The sequence below is a fragment of the Lissotriton helveticus genome, chromosome 11 (genome assembly GCF_964261635.1).
Source record: "Lissotriton helveticus chromosome 11, aLisHel1.1, whole genome shotgun sequence".
Lineage (NCBI taxonomy): Eukaryota > Metazoa > Chordata > Amphibia > Caudata > Salamandridae > Lissotriton > Lissotriton helveticus.
In genome coordinates, this window is record NC_136072.1 from 63,248,362 (window position 1) to 63,271,458 (window position 23,097).

Genomic DNA, 23,097 nt, shown 5'->3' on the forward strand with positions numbered 1-23,097 from the left:
AAATATAAATAATGATCTGTTTTCCCAAAAAGTAGTAAATCTGCACCCATAGAAGCGCTCCTTGAATGGGTGCAAATTTACTACTTTTAGAACTGACGAACATTGGCAGCAGTAGGCTTAAAAAGCTGTGCCTGTATTAAGTTTCCAGGCATACTACTGACAATCAAACACCCAAAAGGTGATAAGAATAATGTTTGCAAATAGTCTAACCACTAGCAATCACTTGGAGTAGCATTCCAAAATAATGTTTTGCGCCCACTGTGCCACTCTAGACAGAGTCCCATCTAAGGCCAATCGATACTGACCCTGTTCCTCATGTGAACGGTCCATACTGAACCGTGTTCATCTTACTCCTCCATCCTGCGGCCAACAACTTTTTAAGTTGGGCCATTTGATATTCACACCCCACGAATCTCGCTAACTAAGCTACGCCCTCGGAAATAAGCTTCAGTGATGACTTAGAAGGGAACGCAGAGCTAGGAGGAGACTACATTGGAGCAGGGGTGGACACGGAGCATTGATGTCGCTGCTAGAGATACTTAGATGGCTAAAGTCAAAAGGAGATGCTGCAAAAATGGCTGGCACAGCCTTCTGGAGGTCCTTCATCTGGGAGGCAGCTCTAAGGAAGCTCACTTGAGGTGTTAATGGTTGCAAAAGAGGAATTGGCTCCGAAGAGGAAGAGTGCTCCTTTTCTCTACATTTCTTCCCATGCTGGGAAGACGAGCAGCGGAGAACACCTGTCTTGCGTTTCTGGAATTTCATTTTTGAAACAACTCTGAGACAGAATCCGAGGGACAGTGCTACCTTGAAGGGGTCCTAGACTTCTCCTTAATAATTCCTTTTCTCAATCTTAGGTGTGCATTTAATGTTAGAGAACACATGAGGTCATGGCATGGTCCCCCCGCATTCATCATAACCGTGTTGTGTGCAAGTCAGTCATCTGCATTAGCCAACAACAGGCCCTGCAAGATCTGAAGAGCTAGGTTGTGATACTTTTTCACAAGTGAAGTAAAAAGACAAATTGTCAAAATAGTATTTGAAGAATTCTCAGCGACTCTAAATCCTGCGTCAGTGGCGGGTGCAGAAAAAAAGGAACTGACATCATATGAATGGCTTTTTTGTTATTTCCAGAAAAAGTCACCAGACACTGCTTCCTGCATGGGTGGATACCCATAAGAAACAAGTTATGATGATTCTCCTTGAGCTGGTTGAAGCTTCTCAGACCTTTCGTCTGGTGATCCTAAAAACGGACCTGCCTTCTTAAATATAATTTTTATAAAGCGCTACACGTCACCTAAACGCAGACATGGGGAAGTTCTGCCAACTTCATAAGGTGGCCATAGCTCATTCTTTGGACACTCCCATGCTGCAGTTGGTATTAGTCTAAAATGTTTGTTTTTGCTAAATTTCATGAATTGAAGGTAACCATCTTTTGCTCGTAGTCGAAGACTAAGGGCCATATGTATCAACATTCCCTTTTGCGATTTCTAAATAGCGATTTTTAAGGAATCGCTATTTAGAAATCGCAAAATGGTATGTATGTAGAAATTCGCTTTTTTTAGCGATTTCTTAAAATTCCTTAATTGCGATTAGCAAATTGCTAATCGCAATTAAGGAATAATTTCCCATTCATTTCTATGGGCCAGGAGGCCAATAGGAATGAAGGGGAAATTTGCGATTCCCAATTTGCGAATCGCAAATGGAGAATATTTTCAAGGGTGTCCAAAGGACACCCTGTTGCACCCCTGAAATCTGCATGGGTGCACATGTGGCGCACATACATGCCCTAAGGGCATGTATGTGCGTCACATGGCACTTTGAAAAATTAAAAAATATGCGTTTTAGAAGGAAATCGCAACTTGCCACCAACTAGAAGTTGGTGGTAATTTGCGATTCCTTAAGGCCAATTTGCGATTTTTTTGGCTTCTTACATTGCATGTAAGGAATCGCACAATTTGCGATTCTTTAAATGCAATCGCAAGATAAGGAATCGCAAATTTTGCGATTCCTTATTTTTCAAACAGATTTCCTTGATACATACCATTAGTACAAATTGCATTCGCAAACGCCGAAATTCTCTGAATTTCGGCGTTTGCGAAGTCAATTTGGCTTGATACATATGGCCCTAAGTTTTTGCCATGCTTTTGTTCTCTGAAACCGCAGGGATCTTCCACAAAACTCTGAATCACTGCTGGATCAAGTAAGATGAGAAATAACTCCGATGCCTTGCCCCAGCGTTAGGACCATGAGGGTCTCTGTTGCTTGATTTTCTTTATCCTTCTCCCCTTCCGGAGTCAAAGCAACATAATCCAAGTACATTTTAAGTGATTTGCTACATACACATTCAATATAGGCACACTTTCTGTAGACTCCAGAGAGGCAAAACAGACATACGCAGTCAACCACCCTCAAAACCGAAGGCATGCAGAACACCAACCCCAAATAAGAGACAAAGACGGTCATCATTTACATCTTTTATATTATATATTCTCATATATATTTATATATATATATATATATCAAAACCAGATCTCCCGTACAGTAATCTGTACAAATGATAGAAAAAAATAGGCACTGAAATATTTACCCCAGTGCTCATTTTAATATAAAACAAACCAGCTTACATCCCAACTGTAATTATGGGGTTATACACAGATTCCTGTATAGCTAAGTGTAGACAGCACGGCTGCCCAGGCCCAGTTACAGGGGAGTGTGAGGGAGGGCCAGAGCAATTTAATTTTTTATTTTTTACACTGTGTTTAACAAAACACATCTTCAATTATCAGCTTAGTAAATATGAATATGGTATACAATAAAACAAAATATCTTCAGAAACAGGAAAAAAAATCAGTCCTCCAATGTTTGTGCTAAAATAAAATTAAGGGGGGAGGGGGAGTGTGTAAAGGCAAATATTTCACTTTATTATGACGGAAATAAGGGAATACCTGCCACAGGCAGGGTATGGGGACACACCCCACGCAGTGGGGGCTCATAACGAAGCTATCTTCTTATTTTAGCCCTTGGTGGTCATCTTGTTCTCCACCGCCGCAAACATGGAGTAGAAGCGTGTGTTCTCATTGGACAACAGCACGGACGGAGTGTCAAATTCCATCACCTGGAGTGAAAAGAAAGCAAAATATAACTTAACCAAGCTAGGTAGTAAATCAGCAATAACATTTTGAAGGACAGGTCATGGAGGTCTTAGTCTACAACCAGGCTATTATTTCCTACACATTTGTTGGATGGCCTCGTAATTGATCTGCTGATGCATATAGTTGAGTAAAAACGGACACACCTACTACATAGCACACCTAGCTGGCAATAACCGGTTTTAATTATTACCCAAGTCAATGGTTCTCGTTTCATCGACTACAGACTGAGTGGACGCGTCAGGTCCCGAACCTCTCTGACTTTCAGGTTTCACATAGAGCTCTACAAAGGATGCATTTTTCCACTGAGCTAAGGCACTTCATCATAGAATTACCAATGGAATCAAAATGCCTTGTCTTGGAGGCGCCAGGGTTGTGGAATGGCATACAGGGGCTTTAATCTTTTGGCTCAGTGGCTTTTGGGATCAGAATTAGTTCAAAACATTGACTGACTATGCCACCTCTGGCAATGGCTGCCGCAGGAATAGGTTGCCCACTGAAGTTCACTAATGGATCTGTGACCGAGGACACAGCAAAGGTGAATGATAACTGCTACCCAGATTGGATGGTTCAGGAGATGTGCATAGAAAACCCGAGCTCCCATCTCTAGTTTGTGATGCTTAAGGGGACAAGGAGAAGGATTCCTAATATCTCCCCTTTCAGGAATGGACGGCCCGCTTACCAAAGACAGAACAGTTCATGAGTATGCATGGGTAACTCCAGCATTGGCAAAAGGATAGTAAGTTAAGTTCAAAGTTCACATCTGTAAATTCCATAAAATATTTTCACCCCAAAATTCTACCTTTGATTATTTTGAGAGCTCACAAATCAATCACTTACAAATGCAAAGAAGCAACTGATGGAAAGAAATGGCACCTACACATTTTTTGATGGTAGTATTATACACTAACTATGCCTACTCAAAGAACCTGGACATGTTCCTGCTTTGATTGTGGGTGACCTTCATTGTCATTGATTGGTCTTGAAGGACGTCTGCAAAGTTCTAAGTTAATGGGGTCAGGTACATGTGTATACCAGTAAAAACGTAATGCAACATAGCTTTAGCAAACTACATGTTCAGCTAGACGGCTATGTATTATTACTTCTTTAACAAAAATTCACATTTTTACGGTTGCCACGCAATGAAAGAGAATGTCTGTTGTGAAGGAGGGTTACTCACCGATACCTGGACACTAGATTAATGGTCTACATTTTTATTTGTTTCTGTATTTTGTAATTTCCTCTTAATTTGGTGGAGGGTTTGACCATGAAATGGCTTTTCTTCTTGACACTTGGTTTTCTTTAAGACAAAGCTCTACCGCTGCCTCCCGGTCTCAATTGCCATCCTTCCACCTCTGAGAATCTTGAAACCTGTGTACACACGTGTGTGGGGGGGATGTGTAGCCTATCCCTTGTCCACTTTAAGTTCCCTTGCCTTCATAAATTTCACCCATGCCCTATTTCCTGTGCTTTGACCATCTATCTTGGCAAGTGGAGCGGATGCAGGCCTTTGTCTGAAGCTAGAAATTGTAACACATGGACAGAATAATCCTTCAGGAGTGGAAGAGTCTAAACAAATTTAGACCATCAGAGAGGAGCGAGTGATTGACACCTCAACCAGTGTTTGGTTCAATGTTGTTGACTCAATATCGAAAGGCCTGCACACCAATGTAGAAGCAGAAGCCACCTGCCCCGAAATGGAACCTCTACATGGTTGCAATTATCTTCCTACACTGGCCACCTGCAAAGGTGCCCTGCTTCTATGACCTGGGGAAGAAGGAATGACTTTCCTGCCTGCCCAGGAGCTGGATCGCGCCTGCCAGGAGGAGAAGACCTAATCCACAAGACTGACAAAGCCATTCTGAAGGACCTGCTTGCAGACCGCTCAGCTGAAAAAATGATCTAGAAGCCAAGAAGTGACCAGTCTGCTGCACAGGAAGAATAGAAGCATCAAGAACAGCATCATCAGTGATGAAGTGTCATCAGCTATCAAGAAGGGTGGGCACGTACCGTCCTGAACCATTCTGTGACCACATGGTGACTACTTCCCTCGCACCAGCCCCACAAGGACCAGGAGGTAGTCAGCCATCACCTGGGATCTGGCTATGCTGGTGATACTGGAACTAATGGAATTATCTTGCTAGCCCTTAAGGTTCTGAAGATTTCACTGATTGAAGTTGTGGTAGCAAACTCTAAAGAACTAAGTATACAATGGTTCTTGTACGACCAGTGAGTGGCTGGGAGTATTGCAATGGTATTTGTAGAATGTTGTACTACGAGGCCACCAAGTACTTTCTAGGCTGGCAAGTAAGTACAAACTTTTTAACCTCCATTTAACTGTTATACATTCAAAAACAGAGACCACGTAGATTACAAAATGTAATAATTTGTGCGAGGATTATCCAGTATACAGGGAGCACTCAACATTAGTAGCACATACAATATCGGTTTCCAGGTACCCGACTTTCAGCAACATAAAAGGCACCAAGAAGTAAACAGAATCACAAGTTCCTCTGCTGGTGAGAACTGAGGTTACAGTAGCCTGCAATGCAACATAGGGGCCTACGTAAAGAATGGAATAAACCTGTGTGGCAACGGTCTTTGGTTTTATACCTTTTCACTACAAGTTCCTTGGTTAGGAGTGTAAACATGAAGGGATCAACCCACGGTGACACAATAGCAAATGTTAGAAATCAAAACCTCTCCTGGAAGCAGCAGTTCAAATGTATGACGTATTTCTGAATGTGTTTTTCACACATGCCTTTAGAACTCAGTCATTTGAACGAATGCGTCTTTAGCACACATTTGTTCTACACGCAAATTGTTTTATCGACTTTCCTTGGGGGGGGGGGGTTGCTGGATATTGGAATAGTTTAATTTACTATTCCAACTCCAGTCTGTGCAACAGTAGGGAAGGTGTTGGACTTTAATTCCAACACCACTCCACCATTGCTCCCCCCTAAAGCAAGTCGCTGTAACCACTTGCATGTAGAACGAATGAGTGCTAAAGACGCATTTGTTCTGTTTACGGCGCTGGGAAGGCACATCGTTATTTCGGCTTCGTCCTAAAGGATGTTTTTCCAGTAATTCTGTCATCAGAATGTGCCTGTGCTTGGAAGCTTTTCTAAATCGAAAATTTGCTTTTTTCACACTGGATTTGCAGTTTCGAGATACTCACCTGTCCTTGCGTGAGAACCATGATGCGATCAGAGCCAAGTACAGTATTGAGACGGTGAGCTATTGTTAGCATTGTGCAATCTCCAAAAGCCTCCCTGATAGTCTCCTGGATCAGGAGGTCAGTCTCGGCATCCATAGCAGCAGTGGCTTCATCCAGGATCAAAACCTAGCAACAGAAGAGGAGGCATGTGATAAAGGCAGGAAATGGTGCTCTGAACTCTACCATGCATGACCCAACTGCCCTGTTTTCCATGTTAATCTGCTTTGCAGTCTACCCTCCCTAAAGAGAAGCGTCCCCCATAATTTTTTTCCTTAGGTTTGTACATAACTACAAGGGTACATCAGCTTACTATGGAGAAGTGTGGCTCAATGGTTAGAGCGGCAGACCCTGATGCAGAGGTTTAGCCCGGGACCAGGGTTCAATTCCCGCCTCGGCGGGTCTTGGGCTCAAAAATTCCACGGACCTGATAATTCTCGCCTCGGTGCCTATTCCAATCATGGACTCCCACTCTGCAACTCTGGGCAATAGCTTGCTTAATCTCCACAATGGCCCCCTCAACGCTAAGGATGCCTGGCCTCCACCTTGGGGGTGCCCAGGAGTGGACACGTCACAGGGAAAGCCAGGATGGGTTCCACAGCGGTATTCGTACAAGCGCCTTGAGACCCTTGCGGGTGAGTAGTGCGCTATACAAGTATCAATTTACATTTACTATGAGCAGAGTGTTTATACAGATCTTTTATATTTTCATTTGAGGTACATGCATAATAAATGTGTAAATGAGTATATTGAGACAGTTATGGTAGGAAACAGTTGTGGTTAGATCATGTTTCCATTGAAAATACTTTTTTTGTTTTCTTAATAACTTTGGAGCTATCCATTGAAAGACTAACCAAAATATTTAATTAAATTTTAATTCGGCATGGCATGCTTCCTGCATATCCGCCAAGAAAAGAGTGGATGGGGAATAAGGGTCAAAATGGTGGCTTTTTCCATTTTTCCTCTTCTCTACAGAAAAACAATAGCTTTGCAAGAAAGTGAACTTACTGACGGAAGTGCTTTTCTTTAGTTTGGAGTAAATCCATTCAGTAGTTTTCTAGGAAGTAGTATTGCACAAACGCATCATGTGGTCTTTGAAGGGTTAAAGTGTTATAGCTATCTGGAACCACCGTGGGTGGCCCTTGGATCTGGGTTCAGAGAGCAGTAGCTGACCCAAATGAAAAAAATAAACACATCTGATTGGATGTGGGAGTTTTTTTTTGCCAGTCATCCATTTTGGGGATTGTGAACCCAAATACAAATTTATGAACCCGAGCAATCCAAATGGCTAGCAACAACATACAAAATGTAGTTGCGTAAGCTATTACAGGCCATGGGCCAAGGTCTCCATGTCCTGAGAAAAAGTGAAAGAGCCACCAGTGGATGGAGGAAGCATTGTCCGTGGCTCAGGTGTTGGGTGGCCCAAAGGGGCACCTCCATCCCCTTCCCCAGAGGTAACAAAAATGAAAATAATAAGATTTTGCTGCAGGTTCGAGAACTCGCGGCAAAACTCAAAAATTCATGAACAGTGTCTTGTGGTGCACTAATGCTGTGGGCAAGGGCTCTTCGACCCTTGTGGAACCCCCAGTCAGGTTCAGTGTACCCAGTACCAGGCTTGCAAACCCCACGGAGGTCCAACAAGAGCCCATTAGTCATTAATTGGGCCAGGCGCAGTGGGGGTTGGCTGTGTACTACAGTTTAAGAGTAGGGCCTGGCTAGAGGCCAGTCTCGGCTGCTAACCTCTGCTGTGTACAGCAGGAAACATTAAAAAAAGTTAAATGAAGTTATCCTCAAGGCTTAGTTAAAAACCTAAAATTCCCTAAAAACACACTTAAAGTGAAGCTAAGCCATAAAACTAAATCTAAAAACAAATGCAAATCCCCAGTTATTGTTGGCGTAACAATCCGTATCTCACACAGTAGTCATGCAAACCATACCTTGCACACCAAATGTAATGCTTACTACCTAACAATGGTAAGTAACAACACCTAAAAAGCACAATGTAATTGAACAGCAACACGTTCGCAAACAATTAAATATTACTCTTTAAGGAAAAGGAAGTGTTATGTGGTGTGGTTGTGAGACTTCACCATGTAATAATGTCACAATCTTTATTGGTCCAGTTAGGTTTCTTTAATAAAGCCCTTAGAACAGGGTCGCTGTGGTCACAGAGCAGGCAGGCTTAAAGGAACAAATGTATGCATGTACCAAAATAGTTAATAGGACCGTAGCACAATAAAAATACTACACCAATTATAAAAATAAGTTTTCTTTTTATCTTTAAATAGATAATAAAATGGCAAAAATCTATTGGGGGAAACCAGCGATATGCTTTTTCAAAAGGAAAATAATTATTTTAAGTATAATAAATTGTTGTAATTCCGACACAATGGGCCAATATGACTACCAATCTTTTCTTGGACGACGGGCCACAACAACAGGTTGGGAGCCCATCACAGGGATCACTGGAGCCCAGGGAAACAGTTACTGGTCAGTTCCAGCTGGCTTCGGGACTTTTCTGTACTTGTATACTGTACTCTGTCCACCCAAGAAGTGGTGCTGATGCTGAGGATACAGGATGCGGACAATGCCTAAGATTCTGAAGAGATGAAGGAAGTATTCCTGAGGCCACTCTGGTATTTACAGGCATCCGGGGTCATCTCCGGCCTCAGGGATGTCTCTCACGATGCACTACTGGTCTCCAGTGCAGGCCCAGTCGCCACTGGTCAACTGGTTTCCCAGTTACACCAGTCTCAGAGGTTGCTTACATGTAAGCAAATCTTTGTTTATGAAGGACCAGGGTCCACTTATACTCTGCTACGGGCCCCACAGACTTGGGGACACCTCGGAAAGGCCAGGACTCTGTCGCCCAGCAGGCACTACAGAGTCCAGCTGTAGTCAAGAGTTCCTGGACAGCTGGGCTCTCGAGAGGTGAAGGTTTCCTAAGCTTTTGGTGGTCCTGAAGCTTAAAAGGAGGCTAGCCCTTGAAGTCACTTATTCCATCTTGGCACAAGTGAAGCGCTCTTCAAGGAGTCATGAGTAGTCACAGTACTTTCTTCTCCAAAAGCGGCAAGCCGTCATCCACTGTGAGGGGCCCTGGGCATAATCCTGTAGGTGTGCCCAGCATAATGAGCTACTCATCCTGGGAAACTGGCTATGCAACTGGTGTATCCCCTCTGGAGGAGATACCTGCCTGTCTACACAAAGGAGTGTGCCTGTCAAGGTGCGACTTGCACTTACTTCACTGAAATGGTAGCCTCTTTGAAGCTGACATTTGTGGCCTTCGGGCTGGTAGTTGTAGCTATCCTGCTGTCCAAGTACACACCTTCAACCACCAACAACTCTTTGTTCCCTGTTCCTGGGAGCGCTTCACACTTCCTGGCAGGGGGGCAGCCTGTTGTCTCGGGTGACAACTGCTGGAGATAGTCAGGAAGTGCTACCACAGGTATGGGCAACAAAGTGGGAACTTTCTAAATGCATCTTTACTTTGAAAGTTACTTTAAATCTGACTTCAGCAATGTGCCAGTTTAATGCAAGGATTTGTCGATACCTTGGGGTACTATCTGTGGTAGTCCCAAATGGAAGTTAGCTCTTAACATAATGGCTAATGCAACACTATATTACCAATAGGGCTACCAGCCTTGCAAGAGTAAAAATGGCAATTTTGAGTTTTCGATATTTGAGCTTGTCGAGTACATGAGAAACATGCCCTTCTTTTTAATGTGTAGCGTCCTGCCTTGTGGGCTTCCGAAGCCTTCCTTAGGGGTGACTTATTAATATTCAAAGGCAGGTTTTAACCTGTCAAAATGGACTTATTCTGCCATTCCGAGTTGGCAGGTTTGAAGCAGCCTGACTAGGCTGAGATGGCAGACCTAAAGCCAGTTTTTCACCATGTCACTTTAGTGATACCACAATTAAGTACAGCAGTCCACTAGAGACATTTAAATTACTAGCTATGGGGTACCTCTTGTGTGTTAGCCAATGGCACACAACTTTAAGGGGTCAGAGCACATGCACTACACCAGGGCCCAATGCGCTACAAAGATAAAAAACAGCAGCATCAGTCAGAAATTTGAGCAGTGATCATACAAAAAGAGCGTCAACAATGATATACATATAGTTCTATCAGCTTTTCCAGTTCTCCCAAGAATTCCAAAGTCAGTTTCTTCAGTAAATAATTCTTTATTCAAAATGATGCTTAAAACCAATAGCCAACGCGTTTCGTCCGTGACGACTATCCGGTTTCACGACACGCCGACACTGAATTTACGGCCTTTACTGCTTTTACAACTACAAGAAATGGGAAGCCTTTACATCTTGGATTCATGACTAATTACTGTTGCGAAATTGCTCGAACCTCACGTGTGAAGACCTTTGTGAAGTCTTATCACATAGAGAACTTTAAACAAGCCCTGAAGAAGTCCAGTCACGGACGAAACACGTTGGCTATTGGTTTTAAGCATAATTTTGAATAAAGAATTATTTTTTTATTTTTTTTGTAGCCCAGGTGGGCGTCAACGTCCCACCATTTGGTGTACCTTCGGTGACGTCGGCATGCTTCCGGCGGAAGCTCCCACCCTTGGGCGCCATCTTCGGATTCTTTTTTCGGTCTCTTTTTTTCTGTGTTTGTAGTGAATCCATGGCTATGTTTGTTAATCCTTTTTTCAACTTAATTCTTTCACGTATCTTGTAAGCTTCAACTTGCTTTCTTTTCTATGTGTTTCCACCTTCTTCTCAAGCCTCATCTTTCTGGCGGAGGCGGGTGGGTTCGCTAGTGAATCCAGAAAGATCTTCAAGCTGCAAAACTACACCGACAGGTAAGAAACTATTTGTTTTGCAGCGTTAATCTTTCTGGATTCTCTATGCTGTGCATAGATTTTGTAGCGGTTTTGTTACTTTTGTGGCGGCTGGGTGGAAGATGAGCGTTGGTTGTTGAATATATGTTGAAGCACCCTTTGTCCTACTTGTGCTTCCTTGTTCATCTGTATATCCACGCAATAGTGCTTAGTGAACGTGTGCACTAAAGCCCATGTTGCCGCCAGGCATATGTCCTGAATTGGTGTGTTGGCTAGAAAGGCAATTGTTGCTCCTTTCTTCCTGGTCGAGTGGGCCTGTGCCCCTCCTGTTAGCTCCTGGCCCACTTGCTTGTGGCAGAAATGTATCGTTTGTGCGATCCATCGAGCTATGGTGTTCTTAGTCACTGGTCTACCCATGTAACTGTTTGCGAAGGATACGAAGAACTGTTTTGCCTTCCTGTGTCTCTTCGTCCTTTCAATGTAGTGCATCACTGCCGTTCTTGCGTCTAGAGCGCCCTCTCAGCGCTTGTCGTGGGGTTCTGGAAGAAGCTAGGAATCTGAATACTCTGATTCATGTGGAACCTTGACACCACCTTTGGCATGAAGTGCAGGTCTGTTCTCATCACGACCCTGTCACTGTGTATCTGGATGTAGGGTTCCTGCAGTGTTAGTGCCTGTAGTTCGCTCACCCTGCGTAGCGAGGTGATTGCTACCAGAACGGCTGCTTTCATTGTCAGCATTTGCAATGATGCTTTGTGGATGGGTTCCAAAGGTGCTTTCATGAACTCTGTCAGTACCACATTCAGGTTCCAAGCCGGCGGCGGCATTCTTTTTGGTGGCGCTATTCTTTTAGCGAAAAGAAAAACAAATGAAGGAGTACCACCAGTGAGAATTCACAAGTTGCTGTAGGGGTGGACGGGTTTTTCAAAAAAGGGGGGAAATCTCCTTTTATTAGAAACCCCTCACTCATCACCTAGTGATGACATGCTTCATCATCGGGGTCCACCCTAATGACCTAGCGTCATCAGGGTGTGCTTCAACACCTGATTGCAGTGGAGCAGGTTGTGAGTGATGGTGCGTGAAAAAAAGGGTAAGTGTGTTAAAAATTGTCCTGGTTTGAACTTGAAAAAATAAAGACTTTTTATTGGCAAGCAACTGGACAATGTTAAAATCGTGGCGAGATAAAGTGAGGGCAGTGATGAGCCCGTGTATCTCTTTTATGTGTTGGGTCTACATGTTTCAACCTTAGCGGTTATGTTGAACCAGGTTTTCGTCAGGACCTAAAACCAAGATGGTGGATGGTCTGCGTCCCCTAAAAGACGCACCCGATCCTACCACATGGGACCACTGGATGGCAAAAATGTGCCCGTGGTATATGCTCGCTCCACAGTGGGTGAGCTGTAAAAATCAAAACACCTGTAAAAGAAAGTACGGACATTTGTCACATATTGATCGTATTTACAAGCCTGTAACGTAGTGCAGTGCTTCAACGTTGTGTCAGCATGCTGTCTCACCCTGTTACATGGTGAATTCAATGGTAGCATCATACTATTAGTGTTACCGGTGTTGCGCTCTACTCCAGCATACTTCTAGTGGGAGGAGGGAAGTGGTAGTGCACAATGTGGGGCGGTGAGAATTAACCGCAACTTGCACACTAAAGAAGTGCTGTGATTGTTCTCTTATTCACAACTTTCACGCAGTACATTAATTCATCACCGCGTGATTCTGACTCGCATACTGACTAGTTTGTGCGAGGCTATATCCGTTTTAGATAGTGCATGCACTGTCATGGTAAATTGTACAACACAGGACAAAACAAACATGACACAGACGTGTGACAGACAAAGAATATACAACCAAGGCTCACTCTCAGTGGAGTGTTCGCGGACTTCATAGGGCAGGGGAGGTTACCCTCGTGAATAAACGTATTCTGTAAGGGAATTGGTTTTGAAAGAGGGCGTTATTGCGAGCGCGAATGGCTTCTGAGCAGCCAAGCCGTGTCCTGTATGCGCTCGTGGCGGCGCTCGTTGTGAAAAAACATGCCCTGCGGGAAGGTAGGATCTCTACTTACAGTTTTCGCCGAGGATTGCAGCTTGCAACCTACTGCCTGCACCGCCCTGTTAGTAATGGGCTGGGTGTAGGCGGAAGTAAATAAACCGAAGACGATGCCGTGATGGGCGTGGTTAAGCCCCGATCACGTGCTCGGTAGCCCGGCAACCCGAGGCATTGGGACGGTGGCTGCACAGGGTCATAGCGGAGCAACACAAGTGTGTGTTCGAACCGCGGGCATGGAGGTTGGTGGCAATAGCGGGCACAATAATTTTAAAAAATGACACACTAGTAAACGGACTGGTATTATAGTCCACGAATAAAATGAAGTGGCTGAATATTAATTTCAATCAATCATGGATAGGGAGGTCACAGGATCCTATGCAGTATATTAACCATGGGGAGGCTAATTTAAGAACTAAGGAGGAGTCTAAATTAAGGACCCCCCAAAAATGGGAGCTACGGTATGGTGTAGCTTGGGGCTATGCTCAAAAGGAGTTTGAATGCCAAGGTTGATCCTCGTAGGAGGGGTGCCTGGCTAAGGGAATAGTTCATTTTGGCAGAATAGCAGTCAGCTCATTGGGGGTATCATATGTAGGCAGATTTCCGCTAGGAGTCAGGTAGGAAAAATTAAATTAAAGTACAGAGGCCCATGGGATGTTATCATTAAGACCAGTGATGTGAGTGGAAAGTCTGTAGACCCAACGCTGTTCTTTTTCGTGTAGAATTTTCTGTGAGTTGGGTCCACTTGGAATCTGTTCGATGACGGTCCATCTCATATCGTTTGGGGTGTGATTCACATCCAGGAAATGGTCTGTCAACTTGGTGGCGTTTTTCTTGCAGCGTATTGTGCTGCGATGCTCCACGCCACCAAGTTGACAGACCATTTCCTGGATGTGAATCACACCCCAAACGATATGAGATGGACCGTCATCGAACAGATTCCAAGTGGACCCAACTCACAGAAAATTCTACACGAAAAAGAACAGCGTTGGGTCTACAGACTTTCCACTCACATCACTGGTCTTAATGATAACATCCCATGGGCCTCTGTACTTTAATTTAATTTTTCCTACCTGACTCCTAGCGGAAATCTGCCTACATATGATACCCCCAATGAGCTGACTGCTATTCTGCCAAAATGAACTATTCCCTTAGCCAGGCACCCCTCCTACGAGGATCAACCTTGGCATTCAAACTCCTTTTGAGCATAGCCCCAAGCTACACCATACCGTAGCTCCCATTTTTGGGGGGTCCTTAATTTAGACTCCTCCTTAGTTCTTAAATTAGCCTCCCCATGGTTAATATACTGCATAGGATCCTGTGACCTCCCTATCCATGATTGATTGAAATTAATATTCAGCCACTTCATTTTATTCGTGGACTATAATACCAGTCCGTTTACTAGTGTGTCATTTTTAAAAATTATTGTGCCCGCTATTGCCACCAACCTCCATGCCCGCGGTTCGAACACACACTTGTGTTGCTCCGCTATGACCCCGTGCAGCCACCGTCCCAATGCCTCGGGTTGCCGGGCTACCGAGCACGTGATCGGGGCTTAACCACGCCCATCACGGCATCGTCTTCGGTTTATTTACTTCCGCCTACACCCAGCCCATTACTAACAGGGCGGTGCAGGCAGTAGGTTGCAAGCTGCAATCCTCGGCGAAAACTGTAAGTAGAGATCCTACCTTCCCGCAGGGCATGTTTTTTCACAACGAGCGCCGCCACGAGCGCATACAGGACACGGCTTGGCTGCTCAGAAGCCATTCGCGCTCGCAATAACGCCCTCTTTCAAAACCAATTCCCTTACAGAATACGTTTATTCACGAGGGTAACCTCCCCTGCCCTATGAAGTCCGCGAACACTCCACTGAGAGTGAGCCTTGGTTGTATATTCTTTGTCTGTCACACGTCTGTGTCATGTTTGTTTTGTCCTGTGTTGTACAATTTACCATGACAGTGCATGCACTATCTAAAACGGATATAGCCTCGCACAAACTAGTCAGTATGCGAGTCAGAATCACGCGGTGATGAATTAATGTACTGCGTGAAAGTTGTGAATAAGAGAACAATCACAGCACTTCTTTAGTGTGCAAGTTGCGGTTAATTCTCACCGCCCCACATTGTGCACTACCACTTCCCTCCTCCCACTAGAAGTATGCTGGAGTAGAGCGCAACACCGGTAACACTAATAGTATGATGCTACCATTGAATTCACCATGTAACAGGGTGAGACAGCATGCTGACACAACGTTGAAGCACTGCACTACGTTACAGGCTTGTAAATACGATCAATATGTGACAAATGTCCGTACTTTCTTTTACAGGTGTTTTGATTTTTACAGCTCACCCACTGTGGAGCGAGCATATACCACGGGCACATTTTTGCCATCCAGTGGTCCCATGTGGTAGGATCGGGTGCGTCTTTTAGGGGACGCAGACCATCCACCATCTTGGTTTTAGGTCCTGACGAAAACCTGGTTCAACATAACCACTAAGGTTGAAACATGTAGACCCAACACATAAAAGAGATACACGGGCTCATCACTGCCCTCACTTTATCTCGCCACGATTTTAACATTGTCCAGTTGCTTGCCAATAAAAAGTCTTTATTTTTTCAAGTTCAAACCAGGACAATTTTTAACACACTTACCCTTTTTTTCACGCACCATCACTCACAACCTGCTCCACTGCAATCAGGTGTTGAAGCACACCCTGATGACGCTAGGTCATTAGGGTGGACCCCGATGATGCAGCATGTCATCACTAGGTGATGAGTGAGGGGTTTCTAATAAAAGGAGATTTCCCCCCTTTTTTGAAAAACCCGTCCACCCCTACAGCAACTTGTGAATTCTCACTGGTGGTACTCCTTCATTTGTTTTTATATAGTTGTATTCAGGGGTACAGGAGTACTCCCTGTTCACTCTGGTGAACATATTCCTTGCTCTCTCCATTGTTTCTATATGCAATTCTTTTAGCCTCTTCCAGGAATCTTTTTACTACCTGAGATGTAAAGAAGCTTCTCCCTGTTTCTCCTCTTGTGTATGCCACAATCGCTGCCAGGTGTACCCTCAGCGAGGATGAGCTTAGTTTAGCTTTTATTAGGTGCGTAAGGTATCTTTAGCACCGATGATTCCCTGGTCAGCTTTCTATGAATTTCTTTCTTGCAGCACCATTGAGTGAATCTTTTCCATTTTTCCCCATAGCACTTGCGTGTGCTGGGCCTTCTTGCCTCTCGCAGCACCCGCAGGGTGCCCTCTGGTAGTTTTAGATGTGCGAACTCTAAGTCCTCAGGAGCCAAGCTGAGAGGTTGAGGCTCTCCGGCTCTGGGTGTAGAACTTCTCCGTTTTCCATCGAGAGTAGGTCTCTTCTTTTTGAGAACTTGTGGGGTGGGCCCTGCGCCATCTCCATTATCTGTGAGTATCAGGTCTGCCTGGCCCATTGTGGTGCCACCAGGATGAGCGTCATGTTGCTCGTCATGCATTTGTTGAGAACCCTGGGGATCAGTGGTATCGGGGGGGGAAAAGCATAGGCAAATGTTTTTGACCAGCTTATCCATAGGGCATTCCCCTGGGATAGTGCCTCTGGGTGTTTGGATGCAAAGTATTGGCATTTTGTATTCTGGTGTGTTGCAAACAGGTCTATTGTTGGGGTGCCCCACCTCCTGAATAGTCTCTCTGTTTCCTGTATGTTGAGTTCCCACTCGTGGGATGCTGAAGTCTGCCTGCTGAGCCAATCCGCTTCTACATTGTCCTTCCCTGGCAGGTGTATGGCTAGCAGGTCTATTTTGAGTGGTATTGCCCATCTCCAGATTTCCTGTGCCAAGCTTGACAGAGGGAATGATTGAGTTCCCCCTGTTTGTTGATGTAAAACATCGTTGTGGTGTTGTCCGTTTGTACAGCACCTTCTGGTTGTACAGGTGCTTCTGAAAGGCCTTGAGGGCAAGCAACACTGTTTTCAACTTCAGGTAATTGATGTGTCTGACCGCATCCGCTGGGCTCCACAGACCCCTCACTCGGAGCCTGTTCATGTGTGCGCCCCATCCCTTCTGGGATGTGTCTATGGTGATGGTCACTGTTGGGTCGGTGGCGTTAGAGGCTTCCCTATTGTTATCCTCTCTTTGGTCCACCACTTCATTTCTTCCTGCACCTTGTGCGTTACAACCACTAGACCCTCCCAACTTCCTGTAGCTTGTGACCATTGCTGTTGCAGCCACTCTTGGAGTGGTCTCATCTGTTGGCGTACATTGGGGACCAGGTGTATGCATGACGCCATAATTCCCAAGATCTTGCTCACGGTCCTCACGGTCAGAGCTCGCCCCTTCTGGTAGTGACGTTTCTCCCTCAGTAGGCTGAGTGTCCTCTTTTCGCTGGGTAACACCCTGCATTGGACGGTGTTGATTTGAGCTCCCAGGAAGATCTTCACTTGCTCCGGTTCCATCGAGCATTTTCCCCAGTGTATGGAGAATCCCAGGCTTGTTAGTGTTCTTGTGACCTGCTCTGCATGACCCTTGCATGTCCTGTAAGAGCTTGCCTTTATGAGCCAGTCATCGAGGTAGGGGTACACGTGTATCCCCTCTCTTCGCAGATGTGCGGCCACTGCTGCGAGGCATTTGGTGAATACCCTTGGTGCGGACTTTAGACCGAATGCCAGGGTTGTGAATTGGTAGTGATCCTTGTTTACTGTGAATCTTAGCATGTGCTTGTGCTGCCTGTTCACGGGGATGTGCAGGTACGCATCTTTGAGGTCTACGGTGGACAAGAAGTCCCCGACCTTTATCTGTGGGATGACCTCTTGTAGGGACATCATCTTGAATTTTTGAGTCTTTACATATTTGTTTAGGAACCGTAGATCCAGGATGGGTCTTAGGCTTTCGTCCACTTTTGGCACTAGGAAGTAGCTGGAGTACACTCCCCTGTTCCGTTCTTTGAATGGGACCGGTTCGATGGTCTCTTTGAGGAGGAGTTCTTGAGCTTCCTCTTGGAGCAATTGCAGCTCTCTTCCCAAGTGCTCTCTTTTCTTTGGCTTTCTGTTTGGTGATCTCTTTTCCAACTCTATGCAGTATCCGAACTGTATGATGTTGAGTATCCACTTGTCTGTGATTATTTTTCTCCATTCCTGGAGAAAAAATCTCAGCCTGCCTCCTACTGGTGTTACATGGTCTTTTGTGTCTTGTCCGTGTAGCCCTCTCCTCTTTGTTTTCCCATGCTCCTCCCCCGGAGGATTCGAGTGGGTGAGCACCTTTTTCCGTGTGAAGTCACTTAGAGGGGGGTTGTTCACCGCCTCTCCTTCTCTGGCCCCGTCCGTTTCCTCTTGCTCGAAAGGACTGGCCCCTGTTCTGATAGTTCCAGTTTTGCTTCTGCTGGCCCTGGTAACCTTGGTTATCACTCTGTTGACCCTGATGGAACGCCTGGTGTGATTGTCCTTGCTGGTTTCCACCCCTTCCGTTCGGCCTCCGTGTAGGGGTGCCTCTTCTCATCCCCCTGAATTGCAGGGCCCCCATGGACCTTGCCGTCTTGTTGTCTTTCTTCAGTTGGGTGAGTTGCTCATCAACTGGGGCTCCGGACAGTGTTTCTCCATTGAAGGGTGTGTTCAGGATGTTGTTCTGAACCTCAGTTTTGAAGCCCGAGATCCTGAGCCAGGCTTGCCTTCTCTCTGTGATGCCTGTAGCCATCAGTCTGCTGGATGTTTCAGCCCCATCCAAGGCTGTCTTCAGGCATGAGTTAGCAATGCTTTACCCTCTTCCACAAGGTGTGATGCCCTCTCACGGTATTGCTCCGGGAGGTGCTTGAGCAATTAGCTGATCTCATCCCAATGCTGGTATTGATGCCTGTTCAGGAGGGCGTTGGAGTTAGCCATCCGCCAGTGCATTGCGGCGTTCCTCTCAATTTTTCTGCCCGTCAGGTCCATCCTCCTGCTTTCTTTGTCAGGTGGTGGCCCAGATGTTGTTGGGACGTTGGCCCTTCTTCTGGCCGTTGCAGCGATTATTGAATCTGCTGTGACGGACCCCTTGATGTAAGCAGGGTCCTGGGAGGAGAATTTGTATTTCTTCTCCGTCCTCTGCGTGACTGATCTGCATGTAGCCGGGTCTTAGAACGCTTCCTTCCCCTAGTCTGTGATACTTTTCAGCATGGGCAAGAACTGGATTCTTGTCTGCGTGGGGAGCAAATGTTTCCAGCAGGAAGTCTGCTTTAGGCTTCTCCTCTTCCAGCTTAACCCCATAAGCTGCTGCTGCCTTCCTGACGACCTCATTGTATGCCCCAATGTCATCCGGCGGCGAAGGCCTCGAGGGGTATGTCTCCACAGCCTCCTCCGGGTTTTCGGCCTCGATGTCCTGCCATTCCTGGTCTTGGGCCGTCGAGGATCCTGAGCCGTAGCTTGACAGTTGCTCCCCATATTCCCCCTCTGTGTAATAGAGGTCCTCTTCCTCTTCGTGTTCCGAGGGCTCCGGAGTTTTCGGCGGCTCTTCGACGTCGAACTCCTCGTGCTCCTGCACCTCAGCGACGGCCGTCGCTGGCTTCGAGGGGATCCTGTAACTTTTCATCTTTTCATCGAAGTCTTTCTTCCTCTGAAGGATGTTCTCCATCTCGGCCTCCTTTTCTTCCTCTCCAACTGTGCGGCCTGCTCGTCGTCGAGCGTTTCGGCTGCTCTCTTCGACGGCGTCATCGACGTTGAAGCTTTTTTCGGCTCCTTTTCCTTCGAAGCCGAAGACCATTTTTCGGGGGCTTGCTTCGACGACCTTGGCTTTTCGCCGATCTTCGGCGCCCGGGAGTCCTTCTCGAAGGATCCGCTGGGCTCTTTTTCTGAGGATGCAGCTTCGGTCGTCTAAGTTTTCGGCGCCGGTGCTCCCTTCGAGGCTCTGTACTCTGGACTTTCGAGAGTCTGCCTCATGCTTTCGAGGCCCTGTCGAGGTTTTCGGGGTCGTAGACTCTCCTACCTTGTCAGACGTTTTCTTATCGGTCTCTGCGACCATGAAGTCATCTGGACCCTCGGCGATGTTGTCCTCGTCGTCGGTGGAGAGGCCCAGTTCGTAAAGCGTCGGGCCTGGCCTTTGCCCTGCATCGTGTAGTGAGCTATCCTCTGCTTCTCTCGAACCCGGAGTGTCTTCGGCTTGAAGACGGAGCAGGCGTTGCAGTCTTTGCTCTCGTGGTCGATTGGCAGGCAGAGGTTGCAGACCGGGTGCTGGTCCTTCTGCGCGAACTTGTGGTGGCAGTTTCTGCAGAATTTAAAGGGTGTCTTGTACATCCCTGCGCTCAGGGGGCCCCCTGTGTGCGCATTCTCCCCAAGGACGTCAAAGATCTTGAGGTTCTTCCCTTTCTTCGTCGTCTCCTCTCTGATGGTCTTCTTCTCCCAATCTTCTCAGGCTTTTTCTGTCGAAGAGTTGTTGTTTTTTCTCCTTTTCTCCTCCAAAACTTCTGGAGCTTCAGAATCCAGACCCAACGGCAGAAAAAAGAATCTGAAGATGGTGCCCAAGGGTGGGAGCTTCCGCCGGAAGCATGCCGACATCACCGAAGGTACACCAAATGGTGGGACGTCGACGCCCACCTGGGCTACAAAAAAAAAAGAGAAAAAAAGACTATGATTCCGGACCCAACCACCAGATTGCGGAATATGCACAGGATAGTGAATCCAGAAAGATTCACGTTGCAAAACTGCAGTTAGCTTCTTGAAGTGGACATGTGACCTAGTCAGCAAATAACCCCTAAATCAATTTGGTAATGATTTAGAACTTCTTCTGACATAGCCTTGATTAACCAGTCATCTTAATAGGGATGGAATTACCATGGCCATACATTTGCAAAATGTTCTTGGAGCAGAATTTAGTCCAAATGGAAGGACCTTGAAGTGGAAATAATCTTTGTCCACTATAAATCTTAAAACCTTCTGGTGGTTCTTTGCGAACAAGATGTGGAAGTAGGGGTCCATCTAGTCCCCTTGATGTAACTGTGGGTTGTTCTGAGATAAAGAATGGTTCTGAACTAGAAAGTAATGGGAAAAAATCCCATTCATTTCTAGTGATCGTGGACCACTTTAGCCACACGTGTCTCATAGAAAGGCGTTGACCTCCTTTCGGAGCTGCTCTCAATAAAACTAAGATTGTTTCAGAGAAGAACAAGAAGGAAAGGATTTGAATCAGAGTGATTATCCATTTTGTTAAGTATTTGGAAGCCATCTGTCTACTGTTATTCTTTGCCACGTTTGCAGATGGTTTGTGACTAACAGAGAAGGGGGAAGAAGGGAGTCATTTCTTCAGCAGTCTATTTCTGGCAGCAACGGATGACTGGTGCCGTCCTCTCCCACTCAAAGACTCCTGATGATAGGGCTATTGCCAACATTGCGGGCTTTTAACATCTGCAGGAAATAACACCGGTCAAAGGACTTCTATAGTGCTTATTCTCTACCAAGCAGACCGCCTTTACGGTTTTTATCTCTGCTCTCATGCAGTACATTCCATCATCTGCATGGGATCTGAAACGAGCATTTCCAAAGTATTAAAAGTTTATAATGTGCTCCTGTACCTCAGGCATCAAACACGTCAAGCACAACCAAAATAATAAAAAGTGGAATGTGATGAACGTGAACAAGACCTTGACCTCCCCCTGGACTGCCTAGAATGGCAGGAGCATGATCTTCTGCACCATTTTCTAGAGCTGGAGGAAAACCTAGATTGCCTGTGAGAACTTTTGTGGCATGGTTCCCTTGACACAGGTGCGGATCCACATCACTGGGCTGAAGAGGAGGAATTTTTGTACTTGCCAATAGTAAAGGCACAGGCTCTAGAAGACTGACTAGAAGAGAAAGCAAAACCCCGTATACATGGGTATTGTTGAAGGAGACGTTGCTCACAGTGGACTGAAAGAGTCACTTCATGAGTTGGTGAGTATGGCATGGAGTACTCCGGAGTCTGAGGTTGTGTCCTCCATTTCAGCTTAGCGTCCCATTCCTCAAAGTTATAGTCTGCTTGAAGCAGATGCCTTCCTCATTGAGGTCGATGAAGAGTGCACGGTCGACATCGAACAATATTTTGATGTTTAACAGAAGTGAAGGTTTGACACTGTCCAGAGTTGCCTTGACTGTGATCCTACCTTCGATGGTCAGCACAGTGCAATGGTCCTGGACATCTTCATGGAACAGCATCTTTTTATGACTTGATTTCTTCTCTAAGATCTCCCACTACTGGAGTTCTTAGAGAGAACAAAAGTTATGTTGGCAGGCAAGGCCCATTCTTTATGCCCTCTAAATCATCCAGAGGCATATTCCAGGCTTCTCACCTGTAGGCCGTGAAGTGTGATCTTTGCCCTGTTCTTCAGGGTGGCATAGATATTTTCTGGCAAGGCTGGTAGTCCCTAGGAACATGATTCTCTGGTGGACAGGCTATGCAGAGGTACATCTCATGTAAAGACGGCATTTTGTGAAAAAGACAATTCCTTTCAGAATATTTTTAATAACACTCCAAATAACCTTAGATGTTGAATGAAACACTATTTTAAAGGTTTGGAAAAGGTTCCAATGTGGAGAAAAGCAAAAAGGCCGACCTCAAAACTCCAGGATTCTATTTCCAGGAGTGGAAAGAGGAAGCTGTCCTAGCTGTGTGGCATGACGGGACACTCGATATGAGTGAAGTGTTAAAGCACAGTGACCGTTTAAAAAAATAGTTTTATGTAAGCTTATCTGCTAACACGGTCCTGCTTTTCCTTAAAAAAAGCGGTTTGTAAAAGAGGTCTCGAATACTTTTTCAAGTTGGCTACCACAAAATAAACATAGTATAAAAACACATAATGGATAAAATGTCCTATGTTACCATATCATGGTTCTAGTGACATTGACAAACTACTCAGCCTTCGGTCTCTTGGTCCTTGATATCACCTAAACCCCTGAATGGCGTG

The 23,097-nt window shown here is 45.6% G+C and overlaps 1 protein-coding gene across 6 annotated transcripts in view; it reads right to left on the minus strand.

Annotated features, from left to right (window-relative positions):
* Positions 1–2,462: 2,462 nt before the first annotated feature.
* ABCC5 (ATP binding cassette subfamily C member 5) overlaps positions 2,463–23,097 on the minus strand; it is a 233,619-nt gene continuing 212,984 nt past the window's right edge. For all 6 annotated transcript variants that reach the window (XM_078665849.1, XM_078665850.1, XM_078665851.1 and 3 more), the window contains 2 exons: positions 6,328–6,492; positions 2,463–3,115 (listed from right to left, as the gene is read on the minus strand). In XM_078665849.1, coding sequence (XP_078521975.1) covers positions 3,014–3,115; positions 6,328–6,492 — 267 coding nt within the window. In that variant the 3' untranslated portion in view covers positions 2,463–3,013. The remainder of the gene's footprint in view (positions 3,116–6,327; positions 6,493–23,097) is intronic.